The 26,159-nt window shown below is 39.9% G+C and overlaps 1 protein-coding gene across 3 annotated transcripts in view; it reads left to right on the forward strand.

The window, feature by feature from the left end:
• The window catches only part of tenm2 (teneurin transmembrane protein 2), a 384,812-nt gene that overhangs the window by 346,839 nt on the left and 11,814 nt on the right, over positions 1-26,159 (forward strand). For 2 of the 3 annotated variants that reach the window (XM_037540529.1, XM_037540531.1), the window contains 11 exons: positions 3,897-3,920; positions 11,925-12,071; positions 15,795-16,005; positions 16,325-16,444; positions 17,881-18,142; positions 18,578-18,845; positions 21,143-21,286; positions 21,801-22,050; positions 22,150-22,170; positions 23,483-23,712; positions 25,248-25,402. In XM_037540529.1, the coding sequence (XP_037396426.1) occupies positions 3,897-3,920; positions 11,925-12,071; positions 15,795-16,005; positions 16,325-16,444; positions 17,881-18,142; positions 18,578-18,845; positions 21,143-21,286; positions 21,801-22,050; positions 22,150-22,170; positions 23,483-23,712; positions 25,248-25,402 (1,832 nt within the window). The remainder of the gene's footprint in view (positions 1-3,896; positions 3,921-11,924; positions 12,072-15,794; positions 16,006-16,324; positions 16,445-17,880; positions 18,143-18,577; positions 18,846-21,142; positions 21,287-21,800; positions 22,051-22,149; positions 22,171-23,482; positions 23,713-25,247; positions 25,403-26,159) is intronic. The other variant, XM_037540530.1, reaches the window with a different exon arrangement.

Raw genomic sequence — 26,159 nt, forward strand, 5'->3', positions numbered from 1 at the left:
TCCCCCAACACCTCCCTGTCTCTTTTACACACATGCACACACAGGACACACTCTGCCTGCCCTGCCGCATTCAGTCAGTACAGCACACCACAGAGACGGCTGATGCAGCTCTTCTTAAGTTTATCTGACATGCAGTGATTGCTTATAACTCTTTGTAAAGCAGTGCCAGCTCTAGAGAGTTCATACCTTACAAAACTCAGTGTTTTTTTCCAAACTTAAATTCAACTGATACATAGCACAGCCATAAAATACAGGTTCTGGTTAATGGTTTGAATGTATAATTCCAGAAAATAAATATTTAATTGGTATAGAAATGTTGTTTGTTTTTAAAAAAAAAAAGTTTTAAAAAGGTTATTTAGTGTTTGTTTCCTTTTCCTCAGGGCCCCTAGACAGACCATAACCTACATATTTTCTGATATCATGAGGTGATCTTCACATCAGACACTTTTGGCAGTTAATTATACAACAAATTCCTTGTGAATCTAAACTCTGACAGATGTGACAACAAAAACAGAGAGACAAATGAGCTCTTGATGTATTTATTTCTTTGGCTGGTTAGGCACCCATACCATAAAGGAGGAAAGGGGACAGGAAAAGCAACAGTAAAGTAGCTTGGTGATTAGAGAAATGATTAAACTGATGAACTGACTTTTATATGGTTGCTTTTAGTTTTATGCTTTAGGTCATTTTAAATGACCCATATGATGTAAAAAAACAATGTTTCCTTTCTAAATAAAGTTTAAAGGAGAAAGTTTCAAAACATAATATTTACTCTGCAGTTCCTAGTCCATAAATGAAAACTAAGCTGCATAACAGCCAGTTCTTTGTTTTTGTAATGCCATGAAAAACAGTGCATTTACATACCTACGCTGAACAGACCAAAAGAAGTGACCCAACTTGTATACATGTTACATTAACTTCAGTTAAAAATTGAGAATGTTTAAGTTCTGCTGTAAAGTCACCATTTGGGAGGTACGTGGTTTTGTTCTGACATTGACAATATATTCAATCAATGCTAGCATAGCCATGCCCGCTCACATTGACATTATAAGAAGTGTTTCAGCCCTGTTTTTAAATGAGGGAGGCCAATCAGAGCACAGATCATTTACATATGAGTCGTAAAGACATGACCTGATCAATTTAAAGGTTAAAAAAGATTAGAAGGGCAGTCATGGAAAGTAGTTATTGTTTTGGCTACATAAACCCCCTCAAAAAGGTTTTAACCTTAAATAAAACTAAACACTAAAAAGGTAAGACATAAGTCATCCAGAACTATATGCCTTTGTGTTTTAACTTCAACTGACTGTTTTTTTATTAAAGGTATTTGCACCTTTAACTGAGTACAGGCATTATGTACCTCTATATCCTCTGTTGTATCTCCAAAAGATCCCAACTGAATGACGTTTTCAGGATCCTCGCAGTTCTTATCTCATCTTCAGGGTTGAAATCCCATGTTTAATTCCACACATTAGATGATTATCAAGTGCATCTGAGCCAGGATGCTGTAACAAGCCGAAGAGCTCAGAGTCTTCAGGACTGGCACTGGAAACCACTGTTATAAGCTCACTTTCTCAAAGTGTTACGTATTTTCTCACTGAATCATCTAAATTAAGCAGGACTGGAAGTGATCACTTTGTGTCTCTTCTTTCTCTCTTGTATTTGGTGAGAGTTGAAACAATAGCGTGCAGGCAGAATGTGTCACTCAAATGAATCTAATGAAACAGAAACTGGTGATGCCACTTTTGAGCTGGTGGATAATAGGAATAAGACATAAAAAAACAGTCTCAGTGACATCTGAAACACACACAGGAGGCTTAGCTAATAAGAGCAAATAGATTGAGTCTTAAAAGGGGATTTACTGAAAGAGAGATGCAGGGATGAGCTTGATTTGAGGGGTTTTAATGCCAAAAAGCAACAAAGGTTCCATGCTTGCAGGGTTAAGAAGAGTATTAGACAGGACAAGGGTAAGGGAAAGAATGAGCAAATAGAAGGGCTGTAGCAGGTCAGACGTGAGGAATTGAGGAACTTTAGCACTTTTCCTGGATCTAGTGTTTGACTGAGAGAAAGCTGGCGTTTGATCACATGCCAGATGGCAACAGACAGGTGAGTGGGCTCACGTAATGAAAAGTCTCCGTCATAGAAGAGCAGATGAAAGCTGCAGATGTCTTCACCTGATAAGTCACACTTTCAACTTGCCCCTGACTTCTCTCTCTTAAAAATAGACTTTTAAAGCATGAGCATGTCGTTCTGTCACTGTCTGGGAGTGTCTGTGTGAGTGTGTATGTGTGTGTGTACCTGCCTGAGTGAAAGAGAGAGAGAGTCTGTCACTCTCAAGATGACACAGGTGACACAAATGAAGTAAATACCAACCTGAACAACCTCTTGCCTTCAGTTTGTTTCCCCATGCTGTTTACTGAAAAGGCCGTCTGGCTATTGTCATCCTGACTCGACAGAGAAAGCCAAAAGCCAGCCATCACTTTCCATTTATAGTCCTCTAAGCTCCTTTTAAAAGCTGAGCTGCATCGTTTTTAGATTGCTCTCATACACGCTGCCTGTCAAAAGTTTAGAGACACCTAGCCTTTTAAAAAAAAATGGTTTTAATAAATGAGGATATTCCCCTTGTTCCCCTTGGTTGCAATAGCCACATATTAAAGGCTAGCCTGTTTTATTTAGAAGAAAACAGTATCACATGTGTCACATCAAACTTCTAAAACAACTTACAGCTATAACTAGTTGTTAGACTAATCTACTTTCTTCATACACATAGTCAGGTTTTCCAGATATCTTTTAAATGAAGAAAATGTGTCTGAAGTAAGCAGCAGTAAAGTTTTTATTTTCTTCTGGTGAATAGCTTTGCTGTTTCTCCAATAGTTCTGACCACAGTCTGAGCATTTATTGCAACTGACTGCACAGATTTTTTTGACTTTGTCAAAAGTTCTAACTCACATTTTAGTACTGCATCTCATGTAAGTAAACAAAGCTTTCTCTTTTTTTAATTCTTTCATTGTTCTTGCCTATGGATGGACATTAGCAGTGACTGAATCGAGAAGAAGGAGAGAAATTGTGTAGGCTGTAACTGTATTGTTGACCTGAATGAGATGCAGTACTAAAAATGTGAGTTAGGTGAATGTGATACCCTGGAGGGTATGGGCAGAAGGAGTTCAGAGGAGGCGTGTCAGCGGGCAGAGATCTTTTATTTCTTCTCTCAAAAATAACCAACACCAAAGGAAGCTGTGAGCTGATAGCTCTTCACTACTGCAGGCTTCAGAGTTGTTTCTCTCTCTCAGGAGCTTCAAGTTCACTTCCTCTTTGCCTGGATGTTCCAGGATCCCAGGTCTCTCTCATTTTGTTGGGGAAAGAAGCTCTTATTAGTAAGGAAAGAGACAATTACCCACAGGTGTAAGCGTTTGCCAGGCAGTCCACATCCTCACTCTGGCCAAGCCTCTGCCCCACAAATGGCACTTGACCACGCCCCCACTGAGTCAAGTTGAAAGAACTCAAATAAGAAAAGTACAGCTGGTTGCCTTTAAAAATAATAGAATAATAGAAGGTCATGTGTTGGCAGAAAACATCAAAAATGATAACCCACTCTCTGTGTTTATTCTTTTGCTTTATTAATGTTTGAAATAAATCAGTACATGCATGATGTTGTTTTCCTAAAAATAAATCTGGTTAGTCCTTGATGCAAATTACATGATAATCTATGGCAAACTGAGTTATTGTAACTTAATATAAAGTTATTGTAAGAACATATGCTTGTTAATCATTTTTATTTTGAAAAGCTCTGTCTCCAAACCTTTGACTGGCAGTGTACCTCTAAAAGCTGCATGTGTGCATGTCCTGCCTCTCACCTCGCCCTCTTGTTCCCCCTTCTTTGCGTGCTGTCTCTATTGCAGACTATTGGGATGAGACTTTTGAAGGTATTGTACCTCGTCCGCACTGTGTCGTAGTGCTAGCTGCACTGTAGCACTGGCCTTTAGTACTTCTCTCGATAGCTTGGCTGTGTAGAGACTGTGTGCTTCCGACAGTGTGTCCTGTAGAGTAGATTTGGTGGTGTACTCTAGAGCGCCTAGCCGTGTAGAGCGGGTCTGTAATGCAAGTGTGTGTTTCTTCACGTCACATGTTTCCTTGTGCCAGTTTGTTATAACCATAATGGTTATAAAGCCTTGGGTCATTGTCTTATCTCTCTGTGATGTGTGGGGGTTTAACCCTTAGAAGTCTAGAGATATACCTGTCTTATGCCATGCATTGTATTTTTAATATTTATACATTCTGCAATTAATAGTTATTTAAATATACCAAAATGATTACAATAAATTCTAGTTACTTTATGCATAGACATATTCTGTTCTGCTCTGAGTTTTTTTCCATTTGTTTAGATGTCAGAAAATTATTCTCTTTCCAAAAAAAAAGCTTTTTAATCAAATTGAAATCATAATAAAATGTCTCCTTTTCTACCTATAAATCCAAAGGTGGTAAAGGTCAAAATGTAGAATCTGTACTTTCTTTAGAATTTCTCCACAAGTTTCAGTGGCCTTGCTAATAGGCAGAAATGGTTCTCAAATAAGGAAGAAAGGATCTCCTACAGTTGATGACTTAAGTGATTCTTACAGCAGCTGTGGATTTTCCTACAGATGTTTCTGTTTTATAATAACCCAATTTTTCTAATGTAGTCATGGCCTAGAAAGGTCATCCCCATCATACAATAATACCAAGCTTTTTGAATCACCGCTAACACATTGTCATTGGACAGCTTGGCATGCTTGGCATGGTGCTAAGTGCCAAATCTATACGTCAGCTAACAGATGCCAACGTTGGCTAGCATTGCGCTGAATGAGGGGTGGAATCAACAGCGCTCTCTTGGACTCTCATCCACAGTTCGCCATGAATTAAACTCGCAATCTAAATGACAGGGTCGGTGCTTAAATATTAACACTACTCTGGAGTCCCCTATCAGACGGTTCCAACATTCAGAACCTCTGACTGTATTCCTTCATGTCATCATGCATAAATCTTCCAAAGGGAAAAGAATCCACAGTAGAGCTCACTACATAACAAAATAATAAAGATGCTGTTCAGTCTTTAACAACATAACATGAATCATTTACCAGATTGGTCCATCATAATATATTGCAGAATTATTGCAATATTTTGTCTTTAGCATGGCTCATCACTGCGCTGTTTTCAACTTCGCCCTTATTCCTGTGGAAGTGTCTCTCATTTTAAAAGATCCACTGCACTTTTTGGAGAGAGGACTTTAAAACGCTGCATCCCGCCGGGGCTTACTTAAATAAGAGCAGGGCTCCTGCATTGGTTTTACTAGCTCTGGCAGAATGAGCCAACTTGAACTGTCTCATTAGGATGTTAGCAGCCTGCTATTTTACTCTCTCAGAAGAGGACAAGAGCTGATGGGCTATTTTTTCTCCTCTTTCCACTCTCCATAGAGTAGATCTCAAACAAAGAGCCAAATGGCAGAGGAGAGCTGCTGAAAGTTTCAGCAGATTTGCTTATCCCGGGAGTGGCACGCTAAAGTTGGTGCCAGAGAGGACATGGATCCTGTGGTGATTGTTAAATTTCATGAGCCATTGATGCAGAGTTTCTTTTTGGGGGGTGGAGGGGTTATGGACGGGGGCGGGGCCACAGCATTTTACTGCACATATTTTGCCTCTCGGGGCAGAGGGCCAGAGGGAGGCGTCGTAATGACTTTGTCCCAACGTCTGCATGCTTTCCCCCTCACCGAGTGCATACTAATGGGGGGATCGTGGAAGTGGGGGACTATGTGAGAGAGCAGGCGGCGGGTATGCAGCGGCAGGGAGAGCAGGGATAATGAGGGCTATAAGTGGTGGAACTTCAGTGTTCACTCCAAGAGGATGCATCAGCAGGGCTTCAGCGTGAGACAGTGGAAGGAGAAAGCCCCCTGCTGCATTCCACCTGCTATATCCATACTCGGTATCATGCATTGTAATCATATTGTAATGTATTTATATTAGGGGTGCTATGATATGCATAGTAATGTCATTTTTTTAACACAGAAGATGAGATAGAAGACAATACATGCTTTGAATCTAAACTTAGAAAACAAAAACTGGGAACAGAAAAGTAAAACCAAACCAAAAAATGGACTTCCCTGCACTGCATACAAAATACACTTTGTTTGCATTTAAATGATTTGGCAAAAATGTAAATTTTACTGAGTGCTGTGATTTTGTTTCATCAGTCAGACTTGTGTATCACAAAAGCAGCAATAATCACAACACAAATATCATATCGTCTGTATCATAAATGTACGTATTGTTACACCCCTGATTTGAATGGAGTTAATCTCTAATGAAATCTCTGTGCAATTTTATTGTTATGGAAAGACTCTGAGTGGCTTGAAAGTGCAGTTTCTGACTTTGCATGCTGGTATGCTGTAGACATACATGGTTTACACATTATTGAATGCATGATTGCCTCACATGTGCAAACTATGCTCGTCTGAAGTAAAGATGCATGCAAGACAAATGTATGTTTCAGAATTTTCTTGTTGAACTTGGTCAAACATCAATCAGCAGGATTAGTTCTGCAATGTTTCATCTTGCAAAATGATTAAACGGGAGAGTGTCATTTACCATGTTCCTTAACATTGTGTCATTATTTACTGCCTGTCTCAGCAGTGTCTCATATCCACCTCTTCGGATTCAGACAGTGCTCAGACATACATTCATCTTTCTCCTCTGTCTGATGTCACAATGTTCCCTATAGCCTCGCTCAGCCCACAGCCTCCGCATTGTGTGAAAGCACTCGTCTAACCTTTCACCAGTTTCCAGTGATAGGAAGTTGAGGGAGAGATTTGACTTTGCAGACGTACAACTATCAAACTGAAGCGAGTCCAGATGGAGAGTGTTTTATAGGTTCTCTCACTGTTTGATTTTATCAGTCTCATCCCAAGGATAGTTTTGAGGATTTATGAATCTAACCTTTATTTTTATGACCTTTAAAGGGGAAAGAGCTGCACACCAGCAGACTGGAGAATGTGCTGGAGTTCAGACTTCTTTTTTTATTCTGTCTTTTTTTCTTTCACTATCATGCGCTCTCTCCGCTTAGCCTGCTATTGTACTGCTTTCTTTCTTTCTTTCTTAATTTATTTTTTGTCTTGCATCTATTCCTTTGTTCTTTCATTCTTTATTTAATCCATTCTGTCTTGCTTTCTCTTATCTGTTCTTTTTTCACTTTTTTCATATATTATTTGCTGTCCTTTTCTCTTTTCACTTTCCTTTCTTTCTTTCTATCTTTCTTTATTTCTTCTGTTTTATCTATCAACACTTTTACATTTGTCATTCATTCCTTCTTATTCTTTTTTTGCCCCTTTTCTTCTATTTCCTTCCTTCTTTTTTCTTTCTTTGTTTCTTTGTTTTTCTTTCTTTTTCATTTCATCTATGCATTGAATTCTTTCATCCATTCTTTTTCTTTTCTTTTTTCATTCCATCCGTTTTTTGCTACTTCCTGTTTTCTTTCCTTTTTTCCCATCCACTTTTTATTTAATTGGTGCATTCTGTTGCCTTTCTTTCTTTCTTTCTTTCTTTCTTTCTTTCTTTCTTTCTTTCTTTCTTTCTTTCTTTCCATCCTCTTTATCCCTCTATCTCTGTGTGTCAGATTGCCTTTCTGTTTTCTCCCTCTAACTGATTCTGTGCAGGTGACTTCTCTCTTTGTGTGACTCCACTGCTTTACTTGCAACTCTCTCTCTGTCTACCCCTCTCCCTCTTTCTCTCCCTCTTTCTCTCCCTCCCTCTCTCTCAGCGTGTGTGGCGACCCATAACCAAAGGCAATCTCACCTCCTTTTTAAAGGGATTACAATGGACTCCAACCACATTACTTTCGCTAGGTGTCTTAATACTTTCTGAAGCCCCACTTTATTCTAGTTAGTGTGCGGGGAATCGACTGGCCCTTGGCATAAAAGAGGGGCCGAGTTCAGTCCTGCCCAACGAAAGAGATCAATGGCCACTATAGATTCTGCTGTCTTGGTGCTTCATAAGTATTTGGCTCCTTAAAATGGCAACTCAATTTAAAAAGCAATCATTGCTAAGTGACTTTTCTCTCGGCTCAATATTGTGTGGCAATCAATGCATAGCGGGCTGTTAATGTGGCATCTCAAGGACCCCAGACGTCGAAAATTATATTAATTAAAGTGACGTTGTGTTTGATTTGTGGCAGCTGAATGAGCTTTGGCACACTGAAGTTTTTTCACGCTCCTTTGACTTTGGCCGTGCAGTCCTCCCCCGTCCACAAATCCATTGAAATGTCACCTGTGCCGGATCATCTAGCACTAATGCCACAGCCGCATGATAAAAGACCATGGCCCACTCCAAAAGGCCATGTCTCTATGGTGACCAACAGACAAGACCACTGACATGCTGACAAATGTGTTAACTGTTTGAGGTTAAGCTTTTGGACTGAAGATGACTGAGGTGGAGTCACAAGGAGATGGAGCCTCGAGCAGTATCCTCACTCACATATTTATGTTATTCATTAGCATATAAAAGCTAAAAAACGATCTTAGATCAGCAAATATATAACCACTGCATCCTAAAGCAGCACTAGGCTCATCACTCCTGAGTAAAACATTGGCTGTTTTATTTACTAAAGCATGAGATAAGTCAGGAAATGTCAGGTCGCAACTCCAGGGTGCTTAATTATGTCCTGGTGAAGCTGTAGGACTATGGAGTTTGCCCTTTTCACAGCTCCATGCACTCAGCCGTCCGTCACAGACACTGCCTCTCCCCGGGATGCCCATGAATCCATGCTGTGATGCCATAGCAAAAGGCTGTGACAAGTGTGTTTCCATTTTTGTTTTTTGGCTCTTTCAAAACATGTTCCTACTAGTGGCGAAAAAATACATACACATAGTGCTACACATAGTGGATGATACAGATTCTGCTTGTGGAGAGATGCGCCCACCACAGAACACATGCAGGTCTGGAGAATATCCCTGCTTTTTCTTTGTGCTGGTGGAAAAGATTATCAGACGTTTTTATTTTAGTTGTCGGACGAACAGAAGAAAAACAGACAAACTAGGGGGCAACAGATTATCAAGACAACATAAGAGGGAGGATTACGAAAAGTAGTGGAACTCACAAGTACATCCATCACCTCAGATGAAGAGTGTTCATATTTCAGTTAATATGCTGCATTAAGTTCAGGATACATAATGCAAAAGCCAGGCTCAACTGCCAGACTTTAACAGTTGAGTTGTACTGTTGTATGTTCACAATTTTAAATAAATTTAAGAACATAAAAATGCATTTGAGTCCCGGGTGCAATACAGTTAAAGCTAGCAAAACGCATTTTTACTTTGTAATAGCTTTAAACTGGATTTACAGTGCCCTCCATAATTATTGGCACCCCTGGTTAAGATGTGTCAAAAGCCTTAAAATAAATTCAGTTTTTATTGTGGAAACATACTGTCACACTGAAAATTGTAGAAAAATGTAACCTTTAACTCAAGTAGAGTTTTAGGGGGAAAATAAAATCCCTGACTAAGAAATAATTTTTCTTCATAAAATCACCTGTTCCACAATTATTGGCACCCCTAACAATTCTTAGGAAATAAATGTAATTAAAGAATTTCTGTCACTTCTACAGTAGTTTACGAAGTTAATCAAAGTATGTAGGAACATTTAATTAGCAATTCACAACTTCCTGTTTCCCTGGGGTATAATTATGACGTGACACAGAGGCCATTTCTCTTCAACATGGGAAAGACAAAGGAACATAGCATTCAAGTAAGGCAGATGTGTGTTGACCTTCACAGGTCAGGCAATGGCTACAAGAAAATAGCCACTCACCTACACCTGTCCGTATCTACTGTCAGAGGAATTATTAAGAAGTTTAAAACAACTGGAACAGTGGTAAACAAGTCTGGACGAGGACGCAAGTTTATTTTGCCACCACGCACAGTGAGGAGGATGATAAGAGAAATAAAAAGTTCTCCAAAGCTCACTGTTACGGAACTGCAACAAATGGTAGCATCTTGGGGTCACGAAGTCTCCAAAACAACCATCAGACGCTATCTACACGCCAACAAGCTGTTTGGGAGGCATGCACGGAAAAAACCTTTTCTCACTCACAATCATAAACGTAAACGTTTGGAGTTTGCTAAGCAGTACTGGGACTTCAACTGGGACCGTGTGCTTTGGTCAGATGAAACAAAGATAGAGCTTTTTGGCAACAAATGCTGTAAGTGGGTCTGGCGTAACACAAGAGCTGAGTATGCAGAAAAGCACCTCATGCCCACTGTGAAATACGGGGGAGGATCAGTGATGCTGTGGGCCTGCTTTTCTTCCAAAGGCCCAGGGAACCTTGTTAGGGTGCATGGCATCATGAATGCTTTGAAATACCAGGACATTTTAAAACAAAATCTGGTGGCTTCTGCCCGAAAGCTGAAGATGGGTCGTCACTGGGTCTTTCAGCAAGATAATGACCCTAAACATATGGCAAGGTCTACACAGAAATGGTTGACCACACACAGAATCAAGCTCCTCCCATGGCCATCTCAGTCCCCAGACCTTAACCCCATTGAAAACCTGTGGGGTGAGCTGAAGAGGAGAGTGCAGAGGAGAGGACCCAGGTCGCTGGATGATTTAGAGAGATTGTGCAAAGAGGAATGGTCGAAGATACCTCTTTCTGTGTTCTCCCATCTTGTGAAACATTATAGGACAAGATTAGGTGCTGTTTTGTTGGCAAAGGGGGGTTGTACAAAGTATTAACATCAGGGGTGCTAATAATTGTGGCACACATTATTTGATATTAAACAATTATTTCTTAATGTGGGATTTTTTTCCTACTGAATAAATGCACTTGAGATAAAGGTTGGATTTTGCTCTTTTTTCCATCGTGGTCCTATATTATTTAAAAAAACCCTCAATTTATTAGAAGATAAAGAACACATCTTAACCAGGGGTGCCAATAATTATGGAGGGCACTGTAAATTGGTTGGTCATTCAGACATAGACATGTAGTTTAGACTAGATCAGTGTATTTCTCAGAAAAATATTAAAATTTTATCATGTATTTCTAAAGAATCATAATCAAACTATCATCATGAGTTCTGAGATTTGCACACTCCTCTTACATAAACACATACACCAAAAGGGAAAAAGCTGCTTCTTCTACACTTTATAACAGTTCATGATTTCATGAGTATTCATGAGCATTAGTGTTAACAGGAACCTTAAACTTAAGTGTCATGCATATCTTAGGCATGACCTTTGATAAAATCACAATCTTTCATTCGCTGCTCCTACATATATCAAACCCCATAGACTCTCACCTGCTCTCCCTCAGCTCTGTTGCTAAATGTTTCCACTATCTCGGATTCTCTCGCACACATACTCTCTCACCTAGGCGCACAGAGGCCTCCTAATCTGATCTGTAGTCTCGAGCTTAGCTCCTAATCACATTCGCACATGAGAGAGCAGCGTGCTCAGGCCAGCAGGATCAAATCATCTCCACCAAATTAACCTGCTGGGAGCTCCTATACATGTTCTTATCAAATATTCCCAACTTGAAGAAGAACTCAAGGGACTTCTGATAAAGCTGTTTACCACCAGTAATGCCCTCAGCTATCTGTAGAGAATGTGAAATCAAAATGCTGTTTTTTGTGATATTAACTTAGCAGTGGTCAGCATTGCTTCTGATTTGTCTTCAGAGAGCTGTGCCTCACGAGTCCAGTGAGCTGGCGGGTGTTGGGCGTGTTAGGAGGGTGCCTGTGAGTGCGCTTGTGTCTGTGTTGTGTGTATGTGTATGAGGGTGCATGTTAATGCATGCTTTTACAGCCTGAAGAACATGTCAGCTAGTGGCTGAACTTGACTTATGTGTCTTATAATCCATTATTTCTCTTTCTCTCTCCATTCCTCCTCTGTTTCACCCTTTTACCCTTTCTTCAGACGGCTGTCCCAACCTGTGTAACGGCAACGGCCAGTGCACCATGGGCCAGAACAGCTGGCACTGTGAGTGCAAAACAGGCTGGAGGGGCACCGGCTGCAGCGTCGCCATGGAGACATCCTGTGCAGACAACAAAGACAATGAAGGAGGTCAGAGAGCATCTTTCACCCTCACCTGCAGCCGGTCAAAAATAGCTACATGTGAAAATTGCAACACCATCATTATCAGTTCTTTCACATCAAAGCAATATGCCACTATTTTTCAACCTGATCGCTTAGTTAAATAAGCTTCAGCATCTCCCCATTGACCTTTATTATAAATGAGGATGCTTTGAGTCAAGAGATCTTCTGTTCTTTTGCTAGATACAGGGACATTTGTTGAAATTATTGTCTGTAGTAAAATAACCCCATTGTACTAATGAAGCAGAGAGAGAGATTAGGTTGAGGTAACTTACACTGGAATTTCCTTTAAGGCCTTTTACGATTACCATATTTTTTATGCTATTTTTTCACAGTAGGGTCAAGAACAATCTCTAACTAATAAGGTAGCAGTTCAAAGTGCTTTGCGGGTGAGTTGAATAAATAAACATTAAAAGTCAGTTAAGAGGTAGAATGTAGAACAATTAGAACTGAGACAATCATATAGATAAATGTAAAGAAATACATTTAAAAGGTTTACTAAGTGGGAAAAAATATGTTGTCAAATATTTCTTAAAAATGTAAAACAAAATTGACTGTGTAATTAAAAGTGGAACTGTATTACAAAATATATACAAACAAAACAAAGATCTCTCCACCTTTTCTGTAATTTATGTTTTTTTTTACAGTATCTGATATATCTAATATAAAATATCGGAGCATAACAGACAGATACTGTGTGAGGTATGCAGGTGCTTTAAGGGCATTTATAGCTTCAAAACTAGTCTTTAGACCTAAAATTAGTCCTTAAAGATAGAGGTAGTAAGTGTTCTCTCAAAGTGGGGTAATATACAGTGGGTTGCAAAAGTATTCAGCCCCCTTGAACTTTTCAACCTTTTGCCACATTTCAGGCTTCAAACATAAAGATATGAAATTGACATTTTTTGTGAAGAATCAACAACAAGTGGGACACAATTGTGAAGTGGAACGAAATTTATTGGATATTTTAAACTTTTTTTAGAAATAAAAAACTGAAAAGTGGGGCGTGCAATATTATTCGGCCCCTTTACTTTCAGTGCAGCAAACTCACTCCAGAAGTTCAGTGAGGATCTCTGAATGATCCAATGTTGACCTAAATGACTGATGATGATAAATAGAATCCACCTGTGTGTAATCAAGTCTCCGTATAAATGCACCTGCTCTGTGATAGTCTCAGAGTTCTGTTTAAAGCGCAGAGTTCTGTTTAAAGAGCATCATGAAGACCAAGGAACACACCAGGCAGGTCCGAGATACTGTTGTGGAGAGGTTTAAAGCCGGATTTGGATAGAAAAAGATTTCCCAAGCTTTAAACATCTCAAGGAGCACTGTGCAAGCGATCATATTGAAATGGAAGGAGCATCAGACCACTGCAAATCTACCAAGACCCGGCCGTCCCTCTAAACTTTCAGCTCAAACAAGGAGAAGACTGATCATAGATGCAGCCAAGAGGCCCATGATCACTCTGGATGAACTGCAGAGATCTACAGCTGAGGTGGGAGACTTTGTCCATAGGACAACGATCAGTGGTACACTGCACAAATCTGGGCTTTATGGAAGAGTGGCAAGAAAAAGCCATTTCTCAAAGATATCCATAAAAAGTCTCATTTAATGTTTGCCACAAGCCACCTGGGAGACACACCAAACATGTGGAAGAAGGTGCTCTGGTCAGATGAAACCAAAATCGAACTTATGTTTGGCGTAAAAGCAATACAGCTCATCACCCTGAACACACCATCCCCACTGTCAAACATGGTGGTGGCAGCATCATGGTTTGGGCCTGCTTTTCTTCAGCAGGGACAGGGAAGATGGTTAATATTGATGGGAAGATGGATGGAGCCAAATACAGGACCATTCTGGAAGAAAACCTGTTGGAGTCTGCAAAAGACCTGAGACTGGGACGGAGATTTATCTTCCAACAAGACAATGATCCAAAACATAAAGCAACATCTACAATGGAATGGTTCACAAATAAACCTATCCAGGTGTTAGAATGGCCAAGTCAAAGTCCAGACCTGAATCCAATCGAGAATCTGTGGAAAGAGCTGAAAACTGCTGTTCACAAACGCTCTCCATCCAACTTCACTGAGCTCGAGCTGTTTTGCAAGGAAGAATGGGCAAAAATTTCAGTCTCTCGATGTGCAAGACTGACTGAGACGTACCCCAAGCCACTTGCAGCTGTAATCACAGCAAAAGGTGGCGCTACAAAGTATTAAAGCAAGGGGGCTGAATAATATTGCACGCCCCACTTTTTTTATTTCTAAAAAAAGTTTAAAATATCCAACAAATTTCGTTCCACTTCACGATTGTGTCCCACTTGTTGTTGACTCTTCACAAAAAATGTCAATTTCATATCTTTATGTTTGAAGCCTGAAATGTGGCAAAAGGTTGAAAAGTTCAAGGGGGCTGAATACTTTTGCAACCCACTGTAAGCTTTATAATATAAGCTCTCTTTTTTTGGGATCATTTCTGCTGTGTTTTGTATGTGTTGTAGAAAATAAGATATGTTTTTGTAGGAAGCATGGTTAATCAACTCTGCTTTATAAGAGATGTATGTACAAGTTTTGTGGCACCACGCTAAAATAGACCAGGCTAAACTTTGGCAACAATTCCTAAATGATACAAAGTGACTTTAGTGACTGTGTTTATGTGTGGGATAAAACATAGCTCAGCACCTAACATTATTCACAGGTTTCATACAGATTAATATATGAAACATGAGGGCCTTTTCAAAAACCACAAATACAGAAATGTTTTATACATTTTATTGAAAAAACCTTGACAATCATCACCAACAGTGGTCAGTAAAATTGACCTGTATACTAAACTATAGAGCACACAATGCAGCAGGACAAACTAACCATTTTTGTACAAATCTGCACAATAGATTGATGAGAGAAGCAAATGGTCCATATAGACAAACTGGGGCTTGTTAGTTTCACTTTAAAAATGCACATCACTCACTCAGAGAATTCCAGAGAGGAAAGCTCTAAAGACAATGTGGAATTTGTCCCTCAGGCAGGTGGTCAGATAAGGTTAAGGAGAAACTGCATGTATCAGAGTTTAAGCTGTTGAAGGTCTAGCACAGTGTTAGGTAGGTGCTCTGTCTCATGGCTTTTAAAAGTCTCTCCCCACTGGAGGGTCAAAGTGACTTTCAGTGGACAGCTCCTCTCAGTGGGGTGTAGTTTAGGAGATAAATGCTTTCTCTGACCTGAGGTGCCTTTTTCTGGGCTCACCTTATTTATTCACTTCTCTTTGGCTTTCTCACTTTGACTTTCAGCTACAGTAACATAAAGCAATCTAACCTTACTTAAAGACTACTTGCACAGGCTATTGGCTTTGTATGTCTTTAAGCAGATAGAGGGATTTTCTCTTAAGATATGCATTGTTTTAGATATCTTTCAGTCATCTTTATTCTTCTAAGTCAAAACACATGGAAAACATCCAGCCAAACTAGGGGAATATTAACCATAACTGCAGCAGGAAATTGAAAATTGTTCTAATATTTTTTGCATTTGATGTATAAAAGTACTACTAAAAGACGGAATCCTGCTCAGTATGGAAAATGAAACATATCATATTTCAAAGGACAGAATGAGAGAGAGAAGCACACTGTCTTCTAGAGCTTAAATGACTTTGACTGATTATACAGTAAGTTCACAAAGCCAGTGGGTCTCTTTGCTGTTCCTCCTTCTGCAGATGGACTGACTGACTGCATGGACCCAGACTGCTGCATCCAGAGCCCGTGCCAGAATAGCCCACTGTGCCGGGGCTCTAGAGACCCCCTGCAGGTCATCCAGCAGAGCCAGTTGCCTGTTCAGAAGGTCCGCTCCTTCTACGAGCGGGTCAAGATGCTGGTGGGCCGTGACAGTACACATATCATTCCAGCAGAAAACCCTTTTAATGCCAGGTAGAATGAGCTCAGCTCCAGTAGAACTTCTTTTATCCATTTTAACTCACTCATAAGATAATCCTTATAACTGCCATGCATGTGATTTGCTGATATTGCCAGGCATTCAATAAGTCAGAGCTGATGGAATTATTTTGTCTTTTATTGGCAGTATTAAAGTATGCTTTTGAGTTTTCATGCTGTAGGTCACATTGCTTGCTTGAGACTGACCAATTAAAAACCTTACCTTATGTTTTACAGTAGTTGGTGGAGGGGTGTTATTGTGATTTGATTGGTTATTGGTCACTTGATCTTCTGCTGTTTGTTTTGTCTTTCTCAGTTTGGCATCCCTGATCAGAGGCCAGGTGCTGACCACAGATGGAACTCCCCTGGTGGGGGTCAACGTGTCCTTCGTCAAATATCCCCACTATGGGTACACTCTCACACGGCAAGATGGAACGTGAGTGACTTAGAGAGTTATTTAGTGAAAGCAATGGATATATAAGATTTTATTTGTAATTTTGGATATAAATTGAAAATGACTGAATGTATTCTTTATAAAGAACAAACATAATTACATTTCAGTGCACAATTGTTTAGTGCACAACTGTTTGTTTGCTGAGCTTAATATTGGGGAAAAAAATGCAATATATAATTTTTTTTATATGCATAAATTATAAAATGTGCCATAACTTTGGGACAGGCCACATTTTGTATGTTTAATGAATATATTAAATTCAGCATATAAATAATACATTAGTGCATAAAAATGTGCAGAAGTGTCTTTTCTGAAGAGGATGGAGAGATTCACAACAAAACATATACTTTGAACAAGGTTGCCCAAATGTCAGCATAAAAAATTATTTTTTTTTCCCCTTCATATAGAACCATAACAAATGTGAATGCTTGAATGGGTCTATGCATGATTACATGGTTCTTCTCTATGATGGAGAACTTATTGTAATTGCTGGGAGTGATAAGGCAGACGCAAGTGCAGAGAAAAGCAAGATTTATTATGGGCAAATCCAGGGTCATGGTCGATACAGTCCAGGGTCATAGCGCCAACACGTAGAGATCAATGGACAGACATATCTCAAAGAACACACAAATATCCAGCACAATCAAACAATCAGCACAAAGACCAACATACATCCTTACAAAGACCTGCAACTACACAGGGGAAAGCACAGGGCTGAAACATAACAGGGCTAACAAGGGAAAACAGGACACAGGTTGAAACACAGGTGGGAACAATCAGGGGTGGAGTCACAAAACAAGGGGGCAGGACTTGGACCGGAAAACACAAATGCACATGGAAGTTCAAAACACAAAGCACTTGGAAAGGACTGGGAGGGGCCAATCGTGACTCTTGTTATGAATGGTTCTTTAAAGAACATTTTTGAAATCATTCTATATAACACCAAAAAATTTGTAGAACCTTTTTTTGGTCCTATTTATAGTCTTGTTGCTTAGGCTATACAAATTTATCTTTCTTGGCCAATCAACAGCTGACTTTTAATACTTTTCTCCCATCCTTTTCATATTTGGAATTTGACTTCATCACTGGAAGTCGTCACTGAGAAGCTCTACAACTTTTTTGACCATAATAAAAATTATTTTTCAGCCTCCAGTGCTGGTGATGTATACGACTGCGTGAAAACATTACAGAACAAATCTTTATTACATTCATTTAGGGTCATGTAAACTCAGAGCTTTTTTGCTGAAATGGCTGCGATCTATCAATGGAATTAATTATTCCCTCTAGAAAAATGGCATTCTGAATGGTAAAATCATTCAGAATGTAATAGTGTCATCAATAATGGGTGCAGCACAAGTAATTATTTGTTTTTCTGCTCTCTCCTCACTTTCCTCCCTCCCCTCTACTCCTTCTCGCAGTTTCGACCTTATCGCTAATGGAGGCGCCTCTCTCACACTTCATTTCGAGCGTGCCCCATTCCTAAGCCAGGAGCGCACGGTGTGGCTACCATGGAACAGCTTCTATGCCATGGACACACTAATGCTGAAGACGGAAGAGAACACAATCCCAGGCTGTGACCTGAGTGGCTTTGTCCGGCCAGACCCAGTGGTAGTGGCCTCACCCCTATCCTCCTTCTTCAGCTCCAGGCCTGGAGAGAGATCCATCATCCCAGAGACTCAGGTTAGAGCCAGGCCTCAAAGAGCACTCTGGGTCACAATGACCTTCAACCCTGCCTTCACAATACTGTACCTCTTGCAGAAATGCTGCTTTTAAAATCTTACTGCCCTATTAGTCACTCATTACTTTTTTACCTGAGTTGCCCAGGCTTCACTATTCAAGAGGTTTATCACATTTGCAAAGCTCTCTGAACCACTAGGGTATTTTTTTCCATTATTGAACTCCCACTGAACCTGATTAAAATCACTCTTGAGTTCATGCTTAAGAACTCTTTCTTCCCATTTTTGTTCTGCTTTTGCAGTCTTGTTTTCTTGTGCATGTCTTTTCCATCTTCTTTCTTTCTCTGACAAGCTTAATCTAATTTTTCTGCTGTCCAAGATCTGCTCTCCAAGATCTAATCTAAGTCTCTAATCCACTTTTGTTCTTCATGTACTTCAGGTTCTTCATGAGCAGATTGAGATTCCAGGCACCACTTTGAAATTGTGTCACTTGAGCTCACGGACAGCAGGCTATCGTTCCCTGCTAAAGATCACCATGACCCAGGCAGTGGTGCCCCTCAGTCTGGTCAAGGTGCACTTGATGGTGGCAGTGGAGGGTCATCTCTTCCAGAAATGGTTCCATGCTTCACCCAACCTGGCATATACCTTCATCTGGGACAAAACCGATGCTTATGGCCAACGAGTCTACGGCCTCTCTGAGGCAGTGGGTGAGTGAACGGTTTGGCGTGAATACCACTAGGACTTTCGAGACATTAACCTTACCATTAAACCGTTCTATAAAGAAACTTGTGGGGTGATCTGATCCCCTTAAATGAATAGTTCGATAAAAATATATACACAATTTTCTGTTTACTCCAATTATAGTGGATCAACCAAAACCTATTTGATGTCCAGTTTTTTTTTATTTAGTTTTATACTGGAGCTACTTGGCTAATGTAGCTAACAAATGATTAGCAATATGCAAATGACCTTAATCAATACCCACTTGCCTCACACTACATGAAAATAAGTTAACTAACCTCTAATAGACTTGCTAATGTGGCTTCTGGCACTGTATGATTAACTGTTATCTATACAAAAAAGTACATTGCATAGCTAAAATCCGAAATTTTGTCTGTATTTTTGTGCATTTATATAGATACGAATCTCAAAAGTGTCAGAAAATCTATTAGCTTCCATATCTGCAGTGGAAAACTTAAAATTCAGATTCCAGGTGCCAAACAAAACTACATTTGATTTACTTTTCTATTATTATTTTGTTTTTGACAAACTATTAATTTAAAATAAGCTCATGTAGATACAGCACTGCAAGGCTGCTTTCACTTTAACTGAGACAATGAAAACTACTGAAGAGCTAATCTGACAGAGTGCAGATCAGTTAGAAGAGCGTGGTTAAAAGCACTTTGCAAGCTGTGTAATATGGGTCCCCTCATTGGGGATCGCAGAGAGTTTATTACACGTCAAAGGGGATTAGCACTCAGCCGTGTGAATGCAGGACCCAGGGAGCCAGCACAGTATTACAGAGCGTTCTGCCTCACAGCCCCTGTCAGCGCAGGCTTTGGAAAGTGGCTCCAAGTAGCTAACACTGCTCTCCCTGCTGCCGCAGGGGGGGTGAAGTTGCTGAGGGTGGCATGTGTGCAAACAGTGTGGTAGCGACCTCTTCACCAGCCCCCCAACCCACCCCCTCAAACATGGATCCATTTATTATACCCTTGTCTCTCTATCTGATTGTACCTGCACAATCTAAGAGGTCCATTTTTTAAATTTGTGCAGTTTTATGCACTAAAAGAGGTCAATTTCATCTGAACATTTTACAACCTCTCTGTATAACGTATTTGCAAACTTCTAATTTTAACCCCCCTGATTCAGTTATTCAAGCTTTCATGGGCAACGGAATGTGAGAAAGAGGCAGATGTCTTCAAATTTTCTGTCTTTCTCAGTCACGCCTGCTGATTCTCTAATTTATAAGTCTCTAGCAGGTATATGCTAATTAATCCTAATGAATTAAAGCAGCTGTGGCCCAGGTCTCTGTGTATGAGAGTCTGCAGGGGTCTACCCTTCAGAAGCATGCACCTTGCCATGACCCTGTTACAACCACAAATCATGAAGCCCTACTCAGAGAAGGGAGAGAACATGTCATGTCCAATTACAGAGTGTTTGAAGAGATCATCTGTTCATGCTTCCCTGCAGTTTCTGAGGTTGTGAGAAGGCATTAAGGAGCAGCTAGTCTAGCACCTTCTGCAGCCCACTGCGAGCTTCACCATGAGGAGTTTACAAAAGGCATTTGAGTGGAGTTTGTGGGTCACTTGTAATCAGCTGTTGGCCATCACTGATGTAGGGTTTTGGAGTTTGTTGTGCTGGCTCTTAGGAATTACTGTGAGATTTAAAACTTGAAGATTTATTTATTCATACATTTATTCATTTATTTTATTTATACAGCCATTTATAATACAAATGTACAAAAAGTGCCTCAACAAATACAGTCCAATACAAATACTGTACATATTGCTGTCGTTGGAAGAAAACCTTGTAATTTCAAAACGATAACTTTACAGGGGAAGGAAAAAACAAGTAACAAGTAATATGTGGGCGTTTCTTTTGATCTCTGTTCATCATGAAATTTACACACTTCTGACAGCAGCAATATACAGTTGTTACTTTTAGAGTCAAAAAATTGGGCACCCCAGGTGAAATTACTTCTCGTTGATTTTCTAAGAGAAATGTAAAGTACACATCCTCTACAAGAAATACATGTCTGCACATTTTAATGCACAGTTAGTGTTTATTTACAAAATTTAACATATTGGAAAAAAATATTAAATGTGGCCTGTAGTATCTGTTATAGTGAAAATCTCAAACCATAAAAATGATGATCTCTTATTCAGACCTTTTCACAATTAGGTTCTTACTTCTTTTATCAGTAAAGCATCACTGTAATGTTTTTTGCATAACTCTGTTGCTCACTTTCTCTCTATTTCTCTCTCCATACTTTCTCTCTCTGCAGTCTCAGTGGGCTATGAGTATGAGACTTGTCCTAGCCTAGTGTTGTGGGAAAAGAGGACAGCGGGACTGCAGGGATATGAACTGGAGCCCTCTAACCTTGGTGGATGGTCTCTGGACAAACACCACATTCTCAACCTCCGCAGTGGTACGACCTTCTTTGTAGTACACACACACACACACACACATACACCAGGGAGCATTCTATCAGCATTCAATGCTCTCCATCATGCATTCTCGACTGTTGCCAATACCTTAGGTAGTACTTGACTAGAGCCTTTGAATGGAGCTGCTAAACATTTGCATGTCTTTTGATTGTGCTCACTAAAAATGTAGATTTAACATTGCCACTGAGTGACATTGCTCAATTTCTAATTGCTGTTAGACTAGGCTGAGTGAAGCAGTGGAAGGTCATTCACCTCGCTTACCCTGGGAGAGGTCTGCAGTATATCGAGTTGATGTAATGTGAAGCCTGGATGCTTTTTGTGGAGAGGCGATCAATAACATAACGTAATAGCCCCACTGTGCGGCTGTAGCGGTCGAAAACACAAAGCTTATAAATGAGTCTTATAAACTGCTTTTACTGAGAATGACTTTTTTGAAATGCCTCTTTCTCCTTTTACATTTGAAAGTTTACGGTTTCTGTTTCCATCGCACACCAGGCATCCTCCATAAAGGCAGTGGGGAGAACGTGTTTGTGTCCCAGCAGCCCCCGATCATCACCAGCATTATGGGTAATGGGCGTCGGCGGAGTATCTCGTGCCCAAGCTGTAACGGGTTGGCAGACGGGAATAAGCTGTTGGCTCCAGTGGCGCTAGCAGCAGGCATTGATGGCAGCCTGTATGTGGGTGACCTGAATTTTGTGCGGAGGGTATATCCATCCCTCAACACCACTCGCGTACTAGAGCTCAGGTATGGTTTTCTTACAAGAAAGAACCATACAGTTTCTTATAAATACTACAACTTATTGGCTTATGTAATACTTCTGTTTCTTCTTTTGTGCCCCAAAAGAAATAAGGATTTTCGACACAGGTGAGCCTTGACTTTTTTTTTCCCTTTGTCCACTTCATAGGTCATATTATCCCTTGATGATCCCATCTTAAATGGGTCATATCATCTTCCTTGCTTTTTGGAAATAAAATGGTTTGTAACATGTAATCATATAAAACGTACTAGTCCACACAAGCTGCCACAACAGCCTGTTTTGAATTTGTCATGGCTGTGATGTCATAACCACACACATTGAAGCGATAACGAATGTTGTTACTGCAGACTGTTGGTAGAGCAATTAGAGCAAAATAAGGGGAGAAATGATTAAAACTTTGAATGTGCTGCTTAATATGCCATTACAGTCTTCCAAAGGATTTAGACATCCAAAAGTAGTGACTTAATGCTAGGGGTGCTGAAATTTTGAGCTACATATAAGTGACTGGAATGTTGACGTCATGTAAAATGATTTATCTTTTTTCCATTTTAATTTCTTTGGGAATATACATCAAACAGAATATGAAAAACATACTATAATGAGGTGAGAACTGGTCTGTAACACAGCATACACTTTCCTTCTTTGCTCCTCCACCTGCCTACAATGTGCACACTATTGGGTAAGGGGAAGTGATTCAGCTCGCTGTAATGAAAATGTAACAGTGCATAACTACTGCAGGTTTTGAAAATATATAAATATAAAAAATTATATAAACTCCATTCTAAAACAAATACATATGGGTCTTCACAATGCTCAAATTATGAATATCTTTAATATTATTTTAAGCAGTAGCAATACTGAAACTGGGGTGCTGCAGCACCCTTGGCACCTCTACTTCTCACAACCCTGATTACCTTTCAGTATATTTGTACAGTTTATCTGGTTGCTTTCTATTGTTTGTTTATTTTCTGCACCATAATGAAACTAGCTTTGACATCACAATTTGGCCAATTGGTTCTGCATCAAAAATTTTAATATACCTGACCTTTAATATACCTGATACATCTTCCAAAGTCAAAGGGCGTTCACGTGTTGCCTCATGGTGGGGAAACAATTTTTTATGAGACCACTTAAAAGCAGCATATGTTTAATTTTTTCTGATATGCTTCAGGATTTGTCTTCGAACAGTTTGTTCCATATGTTTTAGCCCAGACTACTTTTTGAAGTGCAGTATAGCCCAGCCCATCAGAACAGAGGATACTTGTACATATTAATCTTAAAGGCACAGTAGTCAAAAGGGACATAGAGGTTGGAACATGGTTAACAAAGAGCATAAAAACATGATGCAGACTTCAATGAAAAAATGTAGAAAATACTCAAATAAAACCCTTAAGTCGCTTTTTACATTATTTCTTGCAGCAACAATCCAACACACAAATACTTTCTGGCGGTGGACCCGGTGACAGGAGCTCTGTTTATTTCGGACACAAACTCTCGGAGGATCTACAGAGTACGTTCACTCACTGGGGGCCGGCTACTGGCTGACAATGCAGAGGTGGTGGCAGGCACAGGAGAGCAGTGTCTACCATTTGACGAGCGCTGTGGGGATGGAGGAAAAGCAGTGGAGGCCACCCTTATGAGCCCAAAAGGTAGATAGAAATGAACAAAAGAAAAAAAAATAGAAAAAAAGAAAGAGAAAAAAAATCAGGCAAAGTCAATGGATACCAGGCTAGGATATCAAAAGCTATGATCTCACTCATTAGTCAGTGCATGCTTAAGCTTCACAGCTCTCTCACACTTATAGAGCACTGGAGAAGCCTGGCAGAGGTGATAATACATTTCTCCTGGCTGTCTTTACATCTTTCTCCTTTGTAGCAGTGACACCTAACATGGATAAAAAGAGCCTTATCCTCCAGCTGCTTCCACAATCAAAGAGAACATTCAACCTTAAGCTATTAATTAATTTCTAGGCATACTGTTGGGAATCAAAGTCTGCGGCCCCAGTCAATGAAGCCTCATGGTACTTTTTTCCCTCTCTATCACGAGCTAATGTTTAAGCAGGCATAGGCTTCAGATGGTTTTGTAGAAGACGTTTTGTAGAAGACCTTAACTCTGATAAAACAGGTTACCTTGTCTAGTTTAGTAATTTTACAATTGTCCAGTTAGTTTTCATTTCAGTGTAACTTTTCATTGGTTGTTTATGAGCAAATTAATAAAACATTGAGACAATGAATGCATACTTGTTTAAACAGTCCAACTAAGCATAAAGTAGAATCTATACTGAAATTGCAAAGATTTGAATCATACACTAAATAGATAAATAAATAAACAGATTTATAGGCAAGTCTTATGATGGATTGTAAAAAAGGAACTTGACACCAATCTGTCAAAATGTCACACTGTCACATTTTCTGTCATTGACATGGAATCAGTGCTGGTGGAGAGAATAGAGAGGGTGGCAGACTACAGAGGCCTGATTCCTAACTCCCAGATGACTATGTGCAGTGAGGCATCAGTGGAAACACTCCAGTGTTGAGTGCCCTGTGTCTGTTCACTCTCTGTCTGTCTCCCAGCCTCTCAGCTCACATGCTGAGCTGTAGAAAAACAGCTTTCACCTCCACGCATCAGACGCCTACACAGGTCCATCTATTTGTTTACATCCTGCTGTTTCTTAAAGCTATTCTGGTCCACTTCATCCTCTGCCCCAAATGCAAACTGATGTACCTAGATGAAGATGACATTTGATGGACATGTATTATTTGCCATAGAGGAAATGAGAGAGTCCTAACCCAGGGGTCTTCAACTAGTGTTTCGAATACAGACCCAGCAAACAATTTAAATGTAACAAAGCAAGCACTGAAAAAAGACTGCAGTACAGGTTATAAGTGGATCTGAAATTGATCCATCAGTACGCAGAGATTTGTCAGACAGAATTGACAATCACAAATACAAAGGCATGGAAATATTTTTTGCTATTTTCTTTTAATAAACATGTAATAGCCTTTTAAATGACTGCCTAAAACATCTTATTGAAATTTAATTTCTCTTATTAAGTGTCATTAGTGGCTATGGACTGGGTAATCATTAAAAAGGAACCGCTGAACATTCCGTCATGTTTGCTCAGAAATTTAAGTTCAATATTCTTGTTCTAACAAATAAAACCATCTCAATCTCTCCTTCTCAGGTATTGCAGTGGACAAGAATGGGCTGATGTACTTTGTGGATGCTACCATGATCAGGAAAGTGGACCAGAATGGCATCATCTCCACACTGCTGGGGGCTAATGACCTCACTGCAGTACGGCCACTCAGCTGTGACACTAGCATGGACGTTAGCCAGGTGAGCACATTGGATGCCCATCATGGAGCCTCATGCTTTCAAAAAAGTGAAAAGTGCAAGTGGCTCACACAGTCCTCTCAGTAATTAACTATCTTTCAGCTGACGTCTGAGCTGAAAAAGTGATCTTTTCACTCTATTAACCAGAAAGCAGCTGAGGCAAAGCACTGAAAGAAACATTAAAATCCTCAGTGGTAGACCCTTGCACAAGAAGTTGTTGAAAAAATATTTGATAAAGCTTGATGTGCGTGGCAGCGCTATTGAATTACAAGTTCAAATGGGCTAGATTTCAGAACTAGACATAGCAGATGGGCCGAATTTTGGGCACACAAAAGCATATTTGAAATCTGTTTACTTTCAGTTTGGTCTATAATCTGTGTAATTTGAATTTGAGTGTGATGGCACGTGGGCCGTTGGAGGTCACTCTTGGCCTGGACATGGCCCACAGGCTGTAAATTGATTAGGCCTGGTGTATAGCACCACTAGCTATTTGAGCTAGATCAGGTTTACATACTTTAAGTGACTTTACAACAGTAGTCCTGTTTGAATTGACTCCACATTAACTCCACATAACTCCACATAACAAATCCTATTAATGGACCTAGCCATGCACTTTATTGTTAATGTTAATAAGTGTAGCACCTGTTGCAGGCTAGAATGCTTCAGTCCAGGCTGTCATTGGTGATTTGGGTAAATACTTTGTCATACAAACTGGCTGGTCAGATCCCTTACAAATTCTCCAGGGCATATTTTGGTTTTA

This window comes from Pygocentrus nattereri, chromosome 8 (genome assembly GCF_015220715.1).
Source record: "Pygocentrus nattereri isolate fPygNat1 chromosome 8, fPygNat1.pri, whole genome shotgun sequence".
Classification (NCBI taxonomy): domain Eukaryota; kingdom Metazoa; phylum Chordata; class Actinopteri; order Characiformes; family Serrasalmidae; genus Pygocentrus; species Pygocentrus nattereri.